General features: G+C 32.6%; 1 protein-coding gene across 3 annotated transcripts in view; it reads right to left on the bottom strand.

Moving 5' to 3' along the window:
• trh (PAS domain-containing protein trachealess) overlaps positions 1-23,118 on the bottom strand; it is a 155,073-nt gene that overhangs the window by 36,636 nt on the left and 95,319 nt on the right. Inside the window, exon 1 of one of the 3 annotated variants that reach the window (XM_085190085.1) lies at positions 18,360-19,014. The exons of the other annotated variants lie outside the window; for them this stretch is intronic. Within the exon in view, the coding sequence (XP_085046211.1) occupies positions 18,360-18,580 (221 nt within the window). The 5' untranslated portion in view covers positions 18,581-19,014. Of the gene's footprint in view, positions 1-18,359; positions 19,015-23,118 lie in introns of those variants that run through there. 3 annotated transcript variants of the gene reach the window in all.

The raw sequence follows: 23,118 nt of genomic DNA on the forward strand, positions 1-23,118 counted from the left end.
AAACTAAAACGAATCTACATCTAATAATAACGATTTCTAATATTAATAAAAATATCTAAAATAATATAATACACTATACATGCGTTCTACAAGAGGTCGTTAAAAAAAAACATACAGTCGAATTGATAACCTCCTTTTCTTACAGAAGTCGGTTAAAAAAATTGTATAAACAGACAGGTGGGTGTTACCGCGCCCCTCCCACGGGCGGGGTCGCTAATGAGTTTGTTTTAATAAGGCTGAGAACCGGTGATACGGCTTGGAGGTGGGTATTTGTATGGAAAATTAAATTATTTTACTTAATTTTACTTAATATACATAAATGTTTATTGTTTAAGTTGGTTAATGTTGAAATTAAATAGTTATGTGTTTTGTTAATAATGTTAATTACTTTATTTTAAATATTTGGTATATTTTTGAGTAATTTATGACAAATATGTTGGTAATATCACAATTATATTATGTTTATTTTTTTTATAATTTTTGTTTCGATATCAAATGTTATTATTAATATCTTATTATTTTTTATTATACGAGATTCATGACACGTTCAGTAATTTTCATCAAACTATATTAGGCTTGCTTCTAAGCAAGCTTAAAGCTTGCTTTCCATTTGAATAAAAGAAATATATTTTAGCTGTGGGATACTCTATATATAATCTTACTTGACTAAAACACTTCAATACCGTGATTTTTAATTAGCAGGTTAGGCAGATAGAACCTGGGAAACTAGTGTTAATACACTGCGTTTTCATTGAGACACTATCTTTCCCTACTTGCCACCGAAGTCTGGACGCGTTGCGTGTTGAGTGGCGGAAGTGAACGCCACGGTTTGCCTCGTTACCAGAGTAAGCAAGAATATGAAAATATTAAATATTTAATTTCCTCGAAGGCACGACAAATGACCTCAAAGGTACAATCTTTTTATTATATCAGTTTTGAACCTAAAACTAGAATTCCTTTGCAATGATGCCACAAGTAAATAGATTACGGCATTTATGCACTTAAACATAGTATTGTTTTCGTTGTTTATATTAATTATTAAAATAGATGTTAATGTATGCACATATACCTAGCTATATTTTTAAACATGTGCTATTATTATTTTTATAGTAATAAATCTATCTATAGGTAAAGTAGCGGCAAGAAACAATAAAATACGATTATGTTAAAGATGCAGAAAATATTTCTTACATGATCATAAACACTGTATTTATATGAAGATTGTTTGTTTTTCACGTAAAATAATCTATATAGATAGATAGAATATAATATATAGAAATATATGTATAAGTTTTTAGTTTTTAATTTAAACCTTATAAATAGGTCTAATTCTTGGCTTTTTAATGGTGTTACTAGAATAGTCATGAGCTATTGTCCCATTTTGTCTATATTTGTTTTTTTTTTTCAAGGTAGGCCGAGTTAGGACACTTTGCTCTCCACTCTCCGCCGAATTCTGAAGGCATTGCCTGTTGAGTGGCGATACACAACGCCGCGTTTGCATCAACACCAGAGTGAAAATATAAACATATTAAATATTTATTTCCTCGAGTGGGCATAGAACCCACAAACAGCGTCTACAGTCACATCCTTGGGCCCCTGCGCCACGACTGGCCTCTATCTTCCTTATGTCATTAATCAAATTAGCGGTTGCATCATTTAATGTTTATTCAATAGTTGGCGCGCTAATTACAAAACGGAATTATCCTACATTTATATTTTAATTGTAATCTTTTGTAAAAATACCCATTTGTCTCTAGTTGTAAAGATAGTTATTTAATGATATATAGCTAGGGTATATATATGGCACAGTGGCAGAGCTGGTGGCTTTAAAAGCGATGGTTGTGAGTTTCATTCCTTAGCGGGAGAATTAATTTATTTAATATTTTCATTTTACCTATTTACAAGTAAAGCGTGGCATTGAACTCTTCCATTCAATATGCACTAGGTTACACTAGGTTACACCTGAAATCCTTGCTATATACGGGAAAGAGCGTTAAACAACAAAAAAAAACACGATAATGACAGTAAAGTAATCCAACATTAAGAAGCTAAGTTTACGGGCAGGGGTGCTCAACCGAAGGTGCGGAGTAAGCGATCCTCTGATGGGTCTAGTTTACGATCGGGCCCGATTACTGCCATCCCTGGAGACCAAAACTTTATTGTCACCTGAGTAAGGTCATTCGAAAATGTTTGTTGTCGTTAGAAGGAAATGTTTTTTTTTGTTAGCTTTACACCTTATCCCGTAAGAATAGAGGGAACACAGTGGTAAGACACTCCGTTCCCCATTTCCCAACGGATTCTACAGAGATTATTCAGTGGCGTAACTCAACGCCACGCTTTGCCTCGACACCAGAACGAAGATCGATTGTAGTTGTGCTGTTTTACTTGGTACGTTGTATAATAGTTGTTGGCGACTACGATAAAAACGTCGAAAATTATTTAATTTTCATGGTATTTTAAAATTAAATTTTATATAAATATAATTTTGAAATATAATCTAATTTTGTATTCTATGAAAAAAAGAGCGAATCGAATCGAATTCGAGCGTGAAGCTAACGAGCTCGTAAATCGAAGAGCGTACCTAGTACCTAACAAAAATTATTATATATACCTTTCTATTACATATAAGAACATTAAGAATAGGTAGGTACATTGCTCGATTTCAAAAACGTCTTATCACTGTCTTATCACAAGAGAACTACAGCTTTGGGACTAATAACTTTAAAATATAAAGGAAATCCATATATACCATTTAAAAGATATCAGATCAAATTTGCCGATAATAGTACAAAACGGTTTAAGTATAGAACAACCGGCCCTTCGAGCCTGATTTAATGTTTCTCGAGGGTCACTTTTGACCCAATACAGCATTAAATTGTTTAAAATAACTTTCCGCTGACCGAGGGTACACCGCCCCTGGCTTTTAAGTAATATTCTAAGCTATTTTGGGATTAGCAACACTAATCTTTTATATGGTAAATTCGGTGAAATTCGAAATCGATTTCAATATTGAAATAAATAGAATCGATTAAGTTAATAAGCGGTGTTAATGTAATGCTTCTAGAATTCAGCGGAAAGTGGGGATTGAAAGTATCTAACGTTATTTAACACTAGGTTAAGTACTTCCAGGTTCCCTCTGCCAATCCTATTAATTTTATTAGAGAACTGTTGCTTTCATTGGAAGTTGTCGTTGATGATGATGTAACTTCTCTATGATTACACCATAAATTGTGAGAAAATGATGGAACAGAGTTAATAAAATGAGATCCCTAAAATCGTATTAAAAAAATCTAATGAGCTAGGTATTATTATTAAAATAAGTTATATATTATTAAACATTAATAATAATAAGAAATAGATTGTATATTTTTCCATTAAACATAATAATAAAAAAAAACATTATACCATTTCTATTTCACTTCCATTTGTTTCCCTATAAATTCTACTCAATACTAAGTCCACTTCAATGTTTTTCTTTTCGTCCAATTTTTATGACGGAACTCCCTTCATCTTAGAAGTGGCTGTCTTTAAGTGTACGCGTACGTGTCCCGACGCCGTGTACACCTGGGAATCAAACCCACAATACGCTACTAACGCCTTGACCCCCCCTAAAATATAAAACAACACAAACACCAAACAAAACTAAACCTTAAACCTAACTGCATAAAGCCCAAAATACATAACCAAACAACCAACACAGCGGTCAGCGTTGATTGGAGATAGTCCAACGAAAAACATCCTAACTCAAAACTTATTTCAAACAAGAACCCTATATCAAGGAAATATAAGGAATATCCGACTTATAAAAAAAAATAGTGCAAATTGAAATAGTCGGGCAGAAATCGAACCCGGTAATAAAAGGCCCGACGCAACCGTGTCCCGGTAGTTAAGGCTAATGTGCTCGGACAAATTGAGTTGTGCCTCGCTGAGAATTAGTATACCCTGGGGATGAGTGGATGACAGCCCGCTATGATTGCATTTGGGTACTGGAGTTCTAATCGTTGACGCAATTTGTACGACTGTCAGCGCGATAGTACAATTGACGGTAGTTGCAAATTATATCTAATTGCGTATATTATTTGTAGTTATTAGGCTAAAGGTCGTGGGTTCGATTTTCTTATATTATCCATTTGTTTATGCTGAAGTGTAGAATTGGTTATAATAATCTAGATAATTTTCAAAATATGAATAATTCAAAAAAGTTTTTTTAAAGTCACTGCGGAACTCAACGCCACACTTAGCCTCATTACCAGAGCGAGGAAAAAAGTATCAAATATTTCATGCCCTTGAATAGACCTGAACCCGTTCTACCTGAACATCCGTTGCGTCTCAAACAATAATTAGAACAAAAAAAAATGCAAAACGAATAAACAGACAAAACCGGGCTAGAAGCATATATCATGTATGTATAATTTACATTCACAGAGAGAGAGAGAGAGAGAGAGAGATTCAGATAAATAACAAAACCCATTTTTTAAAGCGTTAACAGTTACTTACAATAAAAAAAATCACACTTTAACTTTAAACCACAGATTAAGTTATCAGGTAGTAAAAGATTAAAGCTAGCTAATGGTCTATTACTTTTATATAGATGAATATAAACCGACACACAGAGAGGATCGTCAAGTCGACACTTCGATTAACAGTTTAAATGGGGTATATGCGATTGTACAATTTTTGGGGACCCCTGGGAACCTTTGAGTACTTTATGCCTCAATAGATATAAATCCAAACATTGGTTTTCTTTGTTGTGGTTCTTGTGTTTATTGATAGTTGTAATTCATGGGAAACGGGTTTATTTGAGTATAAAGTTATCATTTGTTAGCGAAATCGCGACTTAAAGTATTTAACAAGTAGTTTTGAATCTATTAATATATCCTGAGCGCATGTGAACGTTGTCAGTTCAAATCCAAAAAAAGGGATATGTTTTAATACAAAATTTAAGAGTTTCTTTTCTTGAATTTAAACGAGGAAAATTTAAAAAATTACAATTAGCAGGATAGGCACATGGATTCTAGCGTTAAGACACTCCATTCTCTACCTAAATTTCTAGTGAAAATAACCTAAATATATGGGATTCGTTTTTCAAGCGGGATTCAAACCCACCACCACCATCGCGTTTACAGTTAGACCCTCTCAATGCCCCACTAAGGCTTAAAAATTTATAATAGAATAAAATCATAAATTATTATCCAAAATATGGCAACCCCAAATCGTCACAATAACCTCTTACCGGTAGCCGACATTAATGACACGTCATTGTCAGCAACAAGTGGCGACGAAAAATGAGCCACTCGAATATAAGAGATATAATAGTATGTCATATTGTCAAAATTTCTTTTCATGTTTCTATAGCGAGAGAAGCTGCTTTGAGAAGGTATTAACCACTTCAAATACAGACCATTTAAATATAAAGCTTTAAATATAATTAGGCTGTTATAATGTAGCGGCAAATGTGGGTTCGATTCTCGCTTGATGAAATAAATTATTATTTTTGTCTTATTTAGGTTTAGTGGCGCTATTAAAGATTTTGGTTCCCCTGTCTATCTGTTATATGTATGCGGGATATAGCATAAAGTAATTAAATTATATATTATAAATTAATTTATTATTAATTTTATTTTTTAATTTCATGTTAAAGTTTCTGTTTGAACTAAATAGGGAGTAGCTAGGTATTTGTCATTCATTCGAGATGCGTAATTGATATGAGTCATTGTTAAAGGAAATATTTAATATTTTCATATAGAGGTCGTCGTGGTGCAGCGGAACAGAGCCAGCTACTGATACTATATATAATTTCGATTCTCCTCGGAGACACGAATGATTGTCTTCAAGGCAAAACACGGCGTTTAGCTCCGCTACTCAAGACGCAATACCTACAAATTTCTTAAGTAGACTGTGGAAAGCAAACGTATGAAACAGAGTATTTTAATACAAGGTTCCCAGGTGGGGAACCTGGTTGTATGCATAGAGCTATTAAAAACAAAAGGATATTAAGCCATAAATTCATTATTTTACATACACGGATCGCAAATAAATCGCCATCAATCGCTCGATGTCAACAAATGACGTCGATGCAAAAGAATTTCTATTATTCAACTCTTTTTCCAAAGAAAAATAGGATTCCGATGTGAAAAATGCGATACAAAGTAGTGGGCGTAATAGAGTTAAACGGAGTGAAACTTTTCAAAAAGAAATTCACACCCCATACTGAGGGTTCGCTGGCTTTCTTTAAAAGGGAACCCCCTGGAATTTAGTCAACCGGTAAGTCCCCGGGGCCCTTAGAGCCAACGGTCACTTGGAGAAAATTCAAATGTAAGAACTATAAAGGAATTCCTGTGCTAGAAGTTCTTAGGAAAATTTTGTTTAGAAGTTTTTAAGAAAATGTGTTACGAAAATTTTATTGCATTTAATTTTATTATTATTTTTTACTTTTCTTGGTAGAAGACATTAAAAAAAAATTAAAAATCTAGGCTAGCCTTAGCAACCATAAGAAGTTAAAAATATATAGTACCATCTTATAACGAGAATATACCTATATCTAAGACTAACTTCTCAATTACATAAGACTAGCCTTTTCCTGCGACTTCACGTAGACAGAATGTCTGAGGTAACTCTGACCGCAAGCATAGTGAAATACATCGAAAATAATAACGTAATCCAATACAAAAGTAATTTATAATATTAATATAGATATTAATAACTTAATTATAACAACTATCTACGAACTAATATTATACACAAATATAACCAACACATATTAACTAATATTTATTCGTCCATAAATAGGGGTTCTCGTATTTGACGTCGGAAATGAAAATGTCATCTTATTACGGCTATTATTGATATAGCTGGCGATTATTCCTATTAGATACAATCGTGATGTCAGCCATGGTGCAAGGGCCTGGCGCTACAGGTTGCGGGTTCGATTCCCACTCGAGGAAATTAAATATTTAAAGTTATATATATTTCATTTCTTCGCTCTGGCGTCGTCGAGGCAAAGGCTTTCAGCGAAAAGCGGGGAACGGAGTGTTTCTGTGTTTGACACTAGCTTCTCTCTGTCTATCCTGCTGTGTGCGGGATACAGCGTGAAGCTGATTGTTTTATTTATTTATCTCACAATCGCTGTAATAATAGACGCCATATTTGATTGTATTGATTATGAATCGTGATTATTATTATAATAATTGCATAAAATTTTAGTGTTTCTATCATTGAAGCTAATAATATAGGAATAATAGAATTTGTAGAGACTCATAGTGAGTCATGTGGTCTGTAATGTACTTAGCTTCAATAATTATTATTTTCGTTTTCGATACTATTTTAATATATTTTATTAGCGCCTTTAGTATTTTTAGGCATTAATTGTTTAATAGAGTTTATTTATTTAAAATTATTATTCATTATTAATAAAAGTTTTTATATTTTATAGTTAAAAAACTATTTTAATGTAATGTCAAAAGATAGTAAATACTTCGCCTGATCTAAAATATGCGTGTCGAAGCAAAGGTCACGCTGACCATTTCGTCACCTTTGGCTTAGGCGTGTAGTGCAAAAGATTAATCTTGATACTTTTTTGTTTTCCTTTTTTTTTCTTTAATTTCTCTCTAAATGCCTGAACCTGGGAACTTAGTGTTAAATCGCTCCATTTCCATTAAAATCCTTTTATTCAACCTATTTTACGCCAAAATTCAAAGGCATTGATGTCTATACAATTGCTGATGATTATAATTATATGTATTGCGGCGTTCAGGTCCGCCATTCAACACGCAATGCCTCCAGAGTTCTCAGATTTCCTCTGCCTATCCTGCTATATGCGGGATACAACGTGAAGCGAAAAAAATCATTATATGTAAATATTAATAGCGAAAAATAATACCATTATCAAAAACAGCTAGATCTAAAGTATATCCTCAACAAGCGGAAGGCGTCTCACGGGACACCGGTCCTCGAGATGAGCTTAATATGACTCGGCGAAAGCTTCCGACGTAAAAGCTGTCGTTACTAAGCACAAATTGTTGAAACTTTAACATATTTATAGTGGCAATTCTTAGTTTAATCGAATACTATATAAGGATAGGCCTAATATAAATATTGCAATTTAATCTTATTTACTTATTTGCAGATAGCAGTGGATTCGATTCTTCCTTTAAGTAATTCATGAATATAAGTATTATTTTTATCTTCCTTCTGACAACAAGATAAATTGTGGGGTTGAGTTCTATCACTCCACACACGAAGTCTCGGACTAGGCGTTGTTGGAACGGAGTGCCTTAACACTACTTTCTTAAATTAGAGTTGTAGAACTTAGTTCTGGGCAGTTTTAGTTCGTTCTCCCCCATTTAATTTTCGTTTTTTTTTCTTCAACGTTTTGTTGAATCAGTGCCAAGAACCGTATAAAAATGATCAAATAGAAAAGAAAATAATTCATTCGTTCAAGTGGAAACCGAACCCACCACCACCGCGATTACATTCATACGCTATCCCACTAAGTATATTAAGTTAACTTGCTTAAACGAAGTTAATTTAAATAAATACAGTTATTATAAGTACGTTTGTTGAGCATTTATTACAAGGTTAATCTAGATAATTTTTTATCTGTAAAACGTGGAATTTACGGGTGCGGGCTAACGTTCTGTCAGCTTTTGTTTAGAGCTCGCGGTTAAGTAAAAAAATATATAACTTCAATATCTTCTTTTTATAAACTAAATATTAAATAATTAAATTAAATTAATAATTACAAAGAAAAGAGAAATTGTTAAAATATATTTGTCATACTACGATACATTTTATTACGATTTACAACATAATAACGCAATTAACGTAATAATATGTAAAGGATAAATATTTATATTTTTTTAGCTTAAACGGCGCCTAGCTCCGTTCTTCACTTCCCATCTGAATTCTAGAGATTGCCTGCAGAGTTTAACGCCACATTTTTTTATTTTACCAAAGAAATCTACAACCAACACTTTTACTGTCTCTAGTCCTAAATTCTAAGAATACATACAAAAAAATACAACAAAAAAAAACAAGAAAATTCGTATCTATTACCACCAATATCAATAATACTTCTAAAGCTAAACGTACAAATAAATCTAAATGGTCAGTCCTATGGGACCATGGATTCGGATTGTCCAAATTGCCGCTCCTTAGATGGTCTTTAATAATCACGTCATATACAATTTTCCTTTGAAACACGAGAGGAATAGCAATAGCAATAGGGGGGGTGTTTCTATTTGTTTGAAAATTGATTTTAATTTGTAATAATAATTAAATGTACATTTATACCAACATAATTATAACAGCAGTGTGGCTGATCGAAGACCTGGTGTTCCTCGTACAACACTGTTCCTCATTTTCCGTCCACCGTTTTACTGTAAGCGTGACAGTCGTGGGTTCTATTCCTGTTTGAGAGGATGATTTTTTTTTCAATGTCTCGAGAAAAATGTGAGGAACGGAATGTCTCAACACTTCCCTCTGCCAAATCTGGATGCAATATCAAACTAAAGTAAAAACGAGTAAGATTAAATCTTACAATAAACAACACAGTAATTTACCTTACTGATGTAAATAAACACCGGCTGTAACAGGTTTATAGAAGCAAAAGTAAATAAATAATTATTTCTTTATTAACAAAGATACTAAAAAATATTGAAAATTATTTTTAAAAATATCATCACAATTTCAAAGCTTTTATTGAATTTATTTACTTTTTACTGGAAAAGTAAACGGTCACGGATATTTATTTGATTTTGTGTAAATATTAATTTTCGTAGCCACCTCTGTAAGTCCGCAATAACGTTTTTACCATACTTTTTCATCTAAAACCACAATCTCTTTTCAACTTCACATGACATCCGCAGTAAAAAATATAAAATCATAATTAAAAAGCCAGATACAAAAATGAAATAAAAATATTCTACAAAAATGAATAAATAACCAATCTCCCAAGGTTTTCTTCACCAGAATTAGGTTCCAGATTCACACAGTGCAAAAAATCTAGACCGGTAAAAGAAACAATTTCGAACGTCACCTTATTTAATGAAATATTCTCGACAGAAGGTTTTTTCTGCAATATACAAATCAATTTTTTCGTCACTTCTCTTTTATGACTGTGAATAATGACTAAATTATATTATTATCAATTTTAACCTATCTTTTGTGTAAAATCTAATTATTATTAGTAAATGTAACTGTAATTTCCGTTAATCAGCACAGAATGCCTCCAAAAATCGGCGGAAAGTGGGGAACGGGAGTGTATCAACACTAGGTCCCCAAGTACCCTCTGCCTACCCTGCTATGTGCGGGATATAGCGTGAAGCAAGAAAAGGTAACACTAAAAGGTATATGATTAAATATTTTAATTCTTTTGCCAACATTATCATAGATGGCAAGTGTCTTACTAAATATTACCTATTTAGGATATATTTCTAATAATACTAATAAAGATATTTTTAGGTCCGGGATAGACAAAATACGGTTTTAGGTAAGCCAGTTCGCAAAATACTCATGTTTTTAAAGTATTTTCAGTGTTTCTATACAGGGTGGAATTGTCAGCGCCACTTTAAATGAAACCACAGTTTTAACTACTCTATAAAAGCTTAATATAATTCGGAAAAAAAATAATTCCCAAAAATGAAAAAGTTATTTTTTCAAACAAAATAAATAATAAAATAATCGTTTTAAAATAAAACGTCATTTGTAAAGTATAATATAGGCACGCACACACTTACCTGTCAAATCGGAAACGTCGCACACGTATGTGTGCGTCACACGAAATACAGGTATGGATATAAATCGTGAAAAAATCCTATGTCCAAACTGTTGAGGTACCTTGTTTAATTTCTTAGGTGTGGGTTTGAAATATATTACCCTATATGCAGTTTCAATAAAAGAAGCGCTGCCTCTTCCACCCTGTATATTTCGATTAAAATTTACAACAAGACCATACATTTCCATTAAAAAAAAAAATTTAACCCAAAATAATAGAGCTTAAATTATTATATGAAAATATGTTCTGAAAAGAAATTTACTTTAACACATGTAACTACTTGTGTTAAATTAATGTATTAATATAAGGACATTAAACAACAAACCCTGACTGTCCAAAAAAAATCACCATTCACATCCATGGAACACCCTAGTGGGCACAAAATAGATAGTGGACAAAAAAAATGGACAATCTACTCGACGCGTCGATACGAGCATGACTAATGGCCGTCGACCGCTTAGCAAATTGCCTGTCGAAATTGTAACGAAACTGGAAAATTGTTTCATTCATAAATGCAATAGCCGGGATTTGCCCTGGATACGTTTGTGATGGGGAAAATTATCCGGGATGGATAATATTATATAAAATAGCTATCCCGGGGTTAGTTTTGGGCACTTTTGGTCAGGATTTTGGGTATAATTGACGAATAATAATGGTATTTTCGTTATAAATCGTCTGTTGTCATCGTTGGGACGATCAATTTTTGTTGTTTAGCCAGAGTTTTTTTTTTAATAGTAAAAAAAGAATCCCTCGTGGTTAACATATGCCTAAGTACAGAATTGGAATCTTATTTTAGGGTATGTTTAATTATTTAATAGGTATCATAGGGTATTATTTGTGTCTTGTAAGATCAATTTGACCTTTGGCTAGGTTCCATAAAATATATGAAAACCCTTCAGGTTCCTTCCTTAACAAAACATTTATGATACAATCACACAAATACAAATATCTTAAAAATAACCATAAACTACCTTAGAAATCTCCAAGTAGACTAAAACTAGCATTACCTAAAATTAGCAATACAAAAGAGACCGACAGGGTGAATTCTGCCAATTGAAAGTAGAAGGAAGTCAATAATAGTTATTTGCTATAATCGACAGAAGGGATGCCTGATTGCGCCGGGGGTGGGGGCGGGGGTGAGGGGGGCGGTGACGGAGTGAATTTTTACTCCATTTTATATGGAAACATGCAGTTTAGGTGCAATGCGATTGCCTTTTATTTGATCTGTAATTTGAAACATTCTAAATTATATATTTCAATTTGAAAAGAAGAAATTTTTAAGCCATTTTAAGTTTATTTCCGCCATTTACATACCAAATATCTATGGAGTTTATTTTTTTTTAGATTTCCAGAGATATAGATACTTAATCTAGCTTAAAGAGCTGGGCTGTCGAGCCAAAGCGTGGCGTTGGGTTCCGCCCCTCAACACGCAATCCCTCCAGAATTTGACAGAAAATGTAGAACGGAGTGAACACTAGGCTCCCTCTGACTATTCTGCTGGGTGCTGGATGAAGAGGTTATAATAATAAAATTTCATTATTAAAAATTAATAATTAATACTTAAAATATACATAAATTCATACTATATTCTAAATCTTTTTCTTATAAACTTCTAAGCTAGACATTTCCAAAGAAATCTCTCGATGATGCACCATAATGAATCGTCGATAGCCCTCACCCCACCCCAACTACTACCAATTCAACCCTAAAATAAAGAATTAAAACAACAGGGGTCAGTACAAAAGTCCGTTGATGAGGTAAAAGGGGAAATAATATGTCATTTTCGGGAGACTTCTCCTGTTAATACTGGTTTTACTTGATTGATAGATGTATAGATCATTTAGAATTGGTATTTATATTATATTTTCATCGAAAATAGCTGGAATATTGCAAATATTCTTTGATATAAGTGATTAATTGTTTTTCCACGCCGCTTACAGCGAGATAGGCAGAGGGAATTAAGTGTTAAGACACTACCAGATAGTTTGTCAATTTCTGTCCATTTTTTAAGACAGTGTTGAGTTTCTGGAATTCGTTTCTATAGTTCGATTTTTTTAATATAAAACCAAAAATCTAGATATTTGCAATTTATTTTTATCTCAAATATTGCTATAGAATGCAAATCACGTCATCACGAAAACGGGCAATAACCGCAAACGTATCGTAAAATAGAAATTATTATATATTTTTAAGCAAAAACTTCAAAATTTGAAAAACTTTTAGATTTTACATCACAAAAGAGCACGAAAGTACTGAAATAATGGATTATAAAATTTATTATTTTAGAGGCCAGTCTTGGCATAGGAGCAGAAAATTTGACTGTAAACGCGACTGGTTGTGGGTTCGATCCCCACTCGAGGAAACTAAATATTTATTTATATATTCATTAGTGTCGGGCAAAAGCGCGGCGTTGAATTCCGCCACGCAACACGCAGTGCCTTCAAAATTCGGCAGAAAGGGGAACGGAGTATCTTAACACTAGGTTCCCTCTGTCTAACCTGCTACGGGATACAGCGTGAAGTAATTTTTTTTTTTATTTTATTACTAAGGCCAGATGTCGTCACGATACCGCATTCCAAGTTATTGTCAGCGAAAACGACAATGACGGCAATAAAAATGTAAATGTATGAGTAACAAGCAAATTAAACTTTTTGTTTCTAGTCTAATTTTATATTTTTTTATATACGTAGCGATTGCGCATTTAGTTAGTTAGTTAGTTAGTTTATTTGTGAATGAATTATATTGGAAGAAAAATTAGACTTAAATAATAATTTATAACAAAAAAAAGTGCTTATTTCCTAATAAAAATATTATTAACATAGTATAGGATTTGGCTTTCCGAATTGAATAGGTTCCCTTTGCCTATCCTGCTGTGTGCGGGATACAGTATGAAGCATAGTATAGGGCTCTGTTTAATAAACAATAAAAATAGTTTCATTTTAAATACTATCATCCCCGAGTGAGAATAGAACCCAAAACTATCTTGCTCGCCTCACTGAACCAGATGGCCTATCACCATAATTATATCTAATATATAAAATATCATCAATATCATTAAAAGTTACAATTTTACTCAATAAAAACATATTTTTTGCCCAAAGATCACAAATTCCTTATAATAATAAGAAAATTCAATACAAAATTGCATTTCGATTGAAAAACACCTGCACCAGCATTACAGAGACCGCAGACACAAATTGACGATGTTTTTTTGATTCTATTTCTTATTTATATTCGTTTTTTTTTCAATAACGGTGTCGTTGTCGACAATCTTTTGTCAATTATTAATAAAAAATATAATTATGGACAGTTTTATTATTGTATATTATTAATAAAATAGATAAATAGGCTAAAGCCCAGGTCACGATACTTAGTAATAGTTAGTAAGGGTGGAGGAAGGGGGGTTAGATAGGGAAACTTAAATTCAATGCAATCATCACGTGTTGAGTTGCGGAATTTAACGCTGTCGCGTTCACAGTCAGTGACACGCTTGTGCTCCTGTGCCAAAACGGTCTAATTCTTAATACATTTCACCCATATTTAAAGCTAAACAACAATACTCCACAACCAGTTTTCTTTCAGGATATTTAAAGACAACCTAGTGTCCAAACTCTCTTAATTTCGTTCTCTAATGTCCGCCCAAACTGCTGACACTTGTTAAATCATATCAATAACAACATCCACCCAATTTTAGCCTACGGAACTCTAAAAATGAGTTAATTATTTTTCAATCGGCACTCCCAACTCCCATTCAATATAATATGTGATATCGAAGTCAGTCAAGTCAGTCAACTTTCAAAACATATTGGAAAGAATATTTTTTCTCAATTACTTAATAATATGTTCTAGTTGAAAGTGTTAAGCTACGCTATCTGAACCACAAAAACTCCAATGGACAGAGGGCGAAACGAATTAGCGTGATTCAGCGTTAGCGTTGATTGAACCTACTACTGTATTGTACAGGGTGTTTCGAAATGGGTAAAATGAAAAAATTAAATGTGGTGTCGTGGGACACAAGGTAGGAACGAAGTTCCTTCGGCTAATGTAGAATCGACACAAATTGCAAAAAAAGTCGTGCTCAATTTTATGTAGGCTTTCTTGATTTTTCTCTTAAATTTTGCTTATTAGTTTTTATTTAAGTACAAGAAAGTATTTAGGAAATTCAGTATTTTAGGAAATAATAAATTACTTAAAATAAAAAAACAACAATAACACACAATCATGCAAAAAAATGATGAGAGAACGAAAAGAAAGAGGGAGAAAGAGAAAGGTATTATACACTACTCGTCTGTGTATGCGACTGTCGCGCCTGCGCACGTCTCATTTAACGGTTTTATTCCACGCATTTTTCTTACGGTTTTACTATCACATTTTTTTCAGTTCGGTCACGCAGCGAAATCCCTATCCCTTCCAAGCCTGCCGTAAGGAACTTCGTTCCAAAAATGGAAAAAAAATCGTAAAATGTTATTTTATATACTGGATATATTACCTATATGATTAATTATTTAACCTAACGTGACTCAAACCCACATTTATTAACAAAATAGGTTTATATATTTTTTTCATATTTTCATTATTTAATTTATTTTTCTTACAAGATATTAGTTATATACATATTTATTATTTATTGTGTTAAATTCTCTCACTTTTCGCGTTCTAAGTTCTTTTCATTGATTCGCGTAAACGTAGAACATCATTGAAATGAATTAATTTCGATAGTTTTTTTTTGTAAACACCCTGTGAAGTGGCCCACGAGAACAACGCGGGACAAAACGTAATAGATCCATACATTATAAAAGGGCCGTTCGTTCTTACATTCAAATAAGAATTTAATTATCTAACTCAAATCAGCACTAACGTAGAGGAATAGAATACAAAATTGTATGGAAAAATCATATTTCATTTAGATATTGGCTTTAGTTAATCTTCTAAAGATTACTATACTTAGTAACTTTAGTATTGAAAATTGATATTTTTTTTTAGAAATACCCGCATATGACAGGCACGCTTGACCTAAATTGTATGAAAAAAACTGAAATTTCATAATCGCTGCTGTTATATAATACCGTTTTTTTTAGTTTTTTTATGTTTATGGACACTAGTTATTTTTGATATAATTACCTACTTGGAGGTCGCTAGTAGTGTCTTTTTCCGGTTAATTTAGTATAAACTAACATTCTTATACAACTCTTTAAAAATATGATCAAATGAATTACTTTAAAGTATTTATTATAAAAATGGGGAACGGAGTGTCTTAACTCTAGGTTCCTTCTGCCTACCCTGTTGTGAGCGGATACAGCTTGAAGCTGATTTCATTTATTATAAGTAAATTATTATAAGTAAAAAATGTATCTCTTGTACCTAGAGGGAGGAAATGAACATAATGGATTCCCATGAGTGGGAGTCGAACCCGTTGTAACAAAATATTTTAATAAACACACCAAGAAAAATCTATTCAAAGTAGATATTTATTTTTTCAATCGATTTGAAAGTCATGTGATATACGACGCATCATTTAGTCACGGCTTTTATTTTCCAATCAAAATAACTTCGAGAGAAGACAACGGATGTGGACCGCCTTTTTGTTTTCTTCAAATTTTTAAAGGTTTTTTATGGGGAAGATTTTGATGAAGTGTGAAAGGGTTCTTGGATTGAGTCAAAAGACTTTGTTTTCTGTATAAAAGGGGCAAAAACGTGTTTAAATTTCCATCTGGTTATACATCCTCCATATGGTATTTTAGTAGAGACAGAAAATACTAACACTTTTTATAATATCAAAAAAATTGTAGAGTAATAAGAAAGAAAATGATCTGTACTAATAATGGAACTAAATTAGAATTAAATAATCTAAAAAATAGATATTTAAATATAGGAGTTCTTAGCATTATGAAAAAGTAACTGAAGAAATCTAAATGACTTATTGAAAATCAAATCTTATAAGAGTAACATTAAATTACAAATTTTATACTTTTTGTAGTATTACTAAAAATATAATTATATTACATTGTCAGCTTCACGCCTTTGAGTTAATGTATGTTGAGTTGCGGAACTCAACGCTGTGCTTTGTTTTCCAGAGTGGTGAAATAAAATTAATTTATCTCCGTGAACGTACTTAATAGTTATATTATTATTGAATTAAATTTATATGAGAGACGTAGTGCGGTGTTGGGTTCTGCAACTCTGGAAAACTGGTCAAAAAGCAGGAAACGGAGTGTCTTAACACTACTTTACCTCTGTCTTAATTAGTCTTACTAGGTGCTGCGTATTTATTATATTATCTTATTAGGTAATATTTTTACGAACAAACGTCAAAATGACATTTAAATTTAAATAACTGCGCCCGCGCCGGTCTAGAGCAGATACGAAATACAAGTCATGTTATGATATCATCTTGTTTTACGTAAGATTGTTTTTTTGTATAATTTTTGTATTGTTGTTTTAATATGGAAATATTATTATAATGACTGAGTGACTGACAGACAAGATAGAGACGGAGAAATTAAGCACAGACTTAGAAAGTAGAAAATTTAAATTTTAGTAAGGTAGAGTATGTCTACCTTACTAAAATTACGAATTCACGAATTATCGGAGTACGAAGAGAAGATTTCCCAAAATTCCTACGGGAATGGGAAAAAGTGGACTTTCTATTTACTTCTTAAAGTTTAGATTAAAGACTTAGGCTTAGATTATAAGGTGTTTGTTTGTTTGTCAATTTATTTTATTTCTTAGGAAAATGTACATACTCGTATATTTAAAAAAATATTTTCGGTAATGTAGAGTTAGTGATTAACGGAAGCAGCTGTTAGTAGTTATTTTCAAGATTTTACAATTTCAATTTAAAATGATTTCTTTATGATTATTAATAGAAATTAATATTAAGGGATATTTACTAACAATTTAACTATTATTTTATTCTTTGTTTATTATTTTATTACTCAAATAGTTAGACGAATAAACGATGCCTCGCCTAGAAATGATCAAATCAAAAACCAGCCACAACGTTCTAGAGATAAGATCAAAAAACATAATTTTGAAGGTAATTTCGCTCGTGCTCTTAAAAACTTTATTGTCTTACCTAGTTAGTTTAGTATACATTTGTATTGTAATAATAATATAATATAATATACGAAGTATGTTAATTGCAAAGTATATGCAATTCCTTTTTATGTTATAACTATATCTTTTTCTTTTCCTATATTTTTATTTATTTTACTAGTTGGTTCTTATAATAGTAGGCTAGAAAATAAAAATAACACGAACGTCACAAATTTACACAAAGTTCTCTAGTGTTTTTAAGCACATTTAAAGAAGCTTTTCAAAAATAATTATGCAAAATTATTAAAAATGCTCATCGGATATTTAATATAGATTTTATTATCGATTTACTTACTTAAAAACTTTATTTTAAGATATTTTTATATTTTATTAAAATAGAAAACACTACATTAGTAGAGAGCAGAATCTATAAACACTATTCTTGAAATTATTTCATTTAATTAAGCTATCAGAATAAATTATTATAAGTAAATCGTCAATAATAATTAATATAAAAAAGAAAAAATATAAAGAAAAAAATGAAACGTGCCCAGGTTCGAGATGCGATTGGTTGGATGCTTGTTGCTGCCGACAGATATCCGGGCTTGTCTGTACGAACCAGGAATGGGTGAACGCTGTGTTCAGGCCTGGGTTGAGGCCTGGGCCGGGGCCAGGGAGGCCCATCACACCCGGCAACCCTCCAGGCCTCTGGTGATGGAAACCAGCGGACGCCACTGCGTAGTCCATTGCCACTGCTTGGTACGGCAACATTTTCACTGAGTTCCTTACAATTAGTCCGAAATTTCCCGTAATGTCACACACATTTTAAATGTCTAATTTAAAAAAAAACTGTCCCATACACACACACTCTTTAATTAAGTCTGTCTCTACCAAAACATTGACATCTCTCCTTAGTTCTTTCCCACAAAAAAAACCACAAACCGCGAAACTGCGCTATCAATTGTTCCAGGCGTTCTCTATCAACAAACAAACAGTGCTGTTCCCGATCGTCACGGGTTCACTCATTGGAGAAAAGTCACGCACAGCCACCCACTTAATAAATATTCTGGGCATATATCCGTTTTTACGGGGACGTGACTGGCTGTGCACTGTCCGATTTTCACGTACGGAACGCGCGGCCGATTATCGAAAACAGTTGCACGCGTCCCCCTCCTACGACCTCGGACGTGCGACTGAGGGCGAGCACGCGCCAAACCCGACTCTATCACACTCGGCCTAGACCAACTGGAAGCTCGGGTATTAGAGCGAGACAGCGCTATACGAGCGAGCGGGACAACCGTAGATCGGACGTCATCGCGGAGTTAAAAGCCTGCGTATTACAGCCCGTAATAGGCGGTTACGTGATGGGGCGTGGCCTGGACTATTAAGTTGAATTGTCGCGCCCTGATTGGTTAAAATTGGTAGTAGTCGGGTACGTGATATGTTCAGGAATACGTTTATAGCGTCCGCTCATAGAATATAATAAGAGACGTTGCTTGGATTTGAGCCAGTTGCGGGGAGACTTTTTAGTGTTTCGTTTCTCCGCGCGATGTTTTTTAATTATTGCTAACACCGTTAACTGGTCAGCGTGGTTATGCCGTTGAATAATAAAACACTCTTCAATGAAGCGACAGTATGGCTGACTGACACCTTAACGATTATCGTATTCTTGTTAAATAATTATTCTTATTGTATTGTTGGTATAGCTGTAGAATTAAATAATATATACTTACATATAATAAATATATCTATTTAAATTTACATTAAGTAAAATTAAAATTTATTGAAATCTATTACGTATTTTGCGATTGTAAGGTATAGGCACCTAATCGACTGTACCTACTATAATCTGAACAAATGGACCCATACATGTACGTTCGGCGTTGAGTTACGCCATTCAGCACGCAATGCCTCCGAAATTCAGCGGAAAATGGGGAAAAGAGTGTTTTAACACTAGGTTCTCTCTGCCTATCTTGTTGTGAGCGAGATACACCATAAAGCTGCTTAAATATAAACTCATAATATTCCTAACTTTTAATAAACACATCAAAAACGTGACTGGAAATAAAATATTACGCTAAGCAACTAGCTACGTTTCTACGTGACAGCTAGTTAGATAAAAAAATAAACTCTAAGATATAATTTGAACTAAAAAATTGATTGATTTTATTGTTATACAGGCTGTTTGTTTATACTAAAAAGCGTATAAAAACTAAAACGTACCTAGACCAGTTACCTGTTACCTACAAAATAGCAATAATAGTTTTTAAGAAATAAAATAAAAAGTAATAAAATTTATTTAGTACTGAATTTTTAGATACGTGTTTTGTATTTTATATGAAAAAATACATCACGTAGATTTTAACCTCTGCGTAATGTCAATTTAGTAGTTTCAATAAGAAATTAAATGTGGATTGGTCTAGCCAAATTAATTATACTATTTAAACTTTATTAAAATATGTTTTTGCTAGTTTCGAATCAACACGTTTTTGAGAAAATGATAATGAAACATACTGACTCTAAACACAACGGTTGCGGGTTCAATTCCCTTTCAAGTGTTTGACATATTTAAATTTCCTCGCTCTGGTAAAAAAATGAAGTGTTGTTATTTCAACCACTTAGCACGCCCACAATTTGATGGAAAGTGGGTAAACGGAATATCTTAACACTAAGATCTCTCTGCCTACCTTACATATAGTAGGGTATACAGGGTGAAGCTATAATAATAGTTATAATAATATACCTTATTATAAGCTAAATGTAATTCATAAGCCATAAGATAGAGTCGTCTCTACAATTTTTCTGGTCATACAAAAAACTAATTTTATTATACAACAAATAGAATTCACCTATAAATATGATATTATTATACAAATATAAATATTTCTAATAGTTATTCAAATATAGGTAGTTAGTTATAAGTATGTAGTAGACATAGAGGCCACGCCCTCGACGCGTCTAAATCAATACGTAGAGCTAAGAATATTCTATAAGTAGGTATAGATATGTTCCTATAGTGTCGTACGAATTTGGAATATCCCGCATAAAGGTAGGCTGAGGGAACCTAGTGTTAATACACTCCGAGTCACCGAATTCTTCGGGGCATTTCGTAAAGTTAGTTACATCGGGCTGTAATTTACTTATTTTAAAATAACTTGAACACATACAAATTTAGTTAGAAATATTTCAAAACTAATGTAAAAGAAACTCATTATACTCGACTAAAAATATACTACATTTTATCTATTATTAAAAAATAAAAAAGTACTTTCCTAACAAAAAACTAAAAAAATATATAGTAGGTATTTTTTCTAAAGAACATATAATGAAAAAATATGGATATTAATATTGTACATATGTACGTAAGGGTTTTAAATAATTTAGTGACAATTTTCTACTTACCTACCTTACCATACAAAATAGAAAAAAAATAAAATAAAAAAAACCCTATTTTACCGATTTCTTAATATAAAATATATTTTATATGGAATAAACTAAGTAATCGATTGTAACCGAGTGAAGTTCAAGTTCGTTCACACTCAACGGCAGTTAATATGCCGAGCGGCGTTTACTGGACGCCCCCGCCGTCCGAGCCTTGGCTCTATTAGGTTTAACCATATAAAATAATATTAATAATAGTAAATATATATTTAATAGTATTAAATGTATAATAATATTAATTAATTATCTATTGGCATTTCTCCTATATGGGCGTAAATTAAAGATTTTTACATGAATACGCGTTGAAATTCTCTCTACCGGATCTCTCCTTCCAAAAGTATAGTGGATTATCTTAACACTATATTCTCACTGCCTATAGCAGAAATAAAGCTTTTAGGTAAAAAAAAAATCACAAAAAAATAATAATTAAATATGTAATTCTACTAATTATACTTCACTTTCACATAAAACAAATACTGAAATAATTGACATGAAACTTTTCAGTAATCTATATATATAAAATCGAAAGGTCACTCACTCATCATGAAATCTCAGAAACTACAAGTGCTAGGAATCTCAAATTTTGCATAGGAGTTACTTATAGGATGTAGGTGCTCGCTAAGACGGGAGTTTCCAATATTCGACTTATAAGGGATTGTTTTGGGGTCGAAAGTTTGTATGAAACTTCGTTACTACAAATGCTAGGAGTCTCAAATTTTGCATGGACGTCACTAAGACGTAGTCATGGAGACAGAAATTAATAATAACATCGTTGACGCGGGTGAAACCGCGAGCGGGCCGCTAGTATAGATATAAATATTCATATTAATTTTTTGTATATTTTGGCTATAACATAACAAGCGGGCGAAGCCACGTTTACGTTTCTTTTAAATAATAAATATATTAATTCATAATAATAGAAATGAAACATTGTCCTATTATCTTTAGTCCTGTTAGCCACGCCGGACGTTTACTCGCTTGCGGCTTCCGTCCGCTAGCCAGCAATTTAGATACTTGCAAATTGCATCATATAACATTACAGTTAGATCTAACTATAGGTGGTTTAAAACTGTAAATGGGATAGTTGTGGGTTCGATTACTATAAGGATAATTTAAATTGTTTACATTTTATCGCTCTGTTACACAAATTGTGCGTTAGGTTCCGTTATTTAATATGTAAATATCTCAAAAATTAGGTGAACAGTGTGGAACAGAGTGTTTTAACACTAAATTCATTCTGCCTAACTTGTATCTACAACGTTATCGTAATATATATACACTGACGCGAATAATGACTGCTTATTTAGATATAGGTTAATTATCTACTGATGTTCGCTTACTCAAGGAAAGAATTTTGTACCATAAGCTTCAAAACCGTAGATATTCTTGTTAACAAAACCTTAACACTTATTTTATTATAGCTTCAAGCTGTACCCCGCACAAAACAATGTAGACAGAGGGAAGATGGGAACCTAATGTTAAGACATTTTCATTCCCCAGTTTACCCCAAATTCTAAAGGTATTGCGGGTCTAGAGCGAGAAATTGAAAATATTAAATAATTCATTTTCTCGAGTGGAAATCGAACCCAAAACCGCCATATTTACAGTCATAATAATTTTCCTCTATATTCTTCTTCCGCCCAAAAAAGATAAGATAGATAAACCTCGTTATCACGTACAAGTGTTTTGTCTACATTCTTTTCAAACAAAAACCTAAAACATCGTACCTCCTTACATAGTTTCCTAAACAAAAATTCCTAAAAGCTTCTAAGTACTTGTGTTTCACCAAATCATTCCCCAGTTTTTGTTTTGCGGGTAGTTACGGTAAACAGTATCTGGTTATAATCAATAAAGAGATCGATTTTGGA

This window comes from Heliconius melpomene, chromosome 9, assembly GCF_056956725.1.
Source record: "Heliconius melpomene rosina isolate 202511_hmr_F chromosome 9, ASM5695672v1, whole genome shotgun sequence".
In the NCBI taxonomy this organism is placed as follows: Eukaryota; Metazoa; Arthropoda; class Insecta; order Lepidoptera; family Nymphalidae; genus Heliconius; species Heliconius melpomene.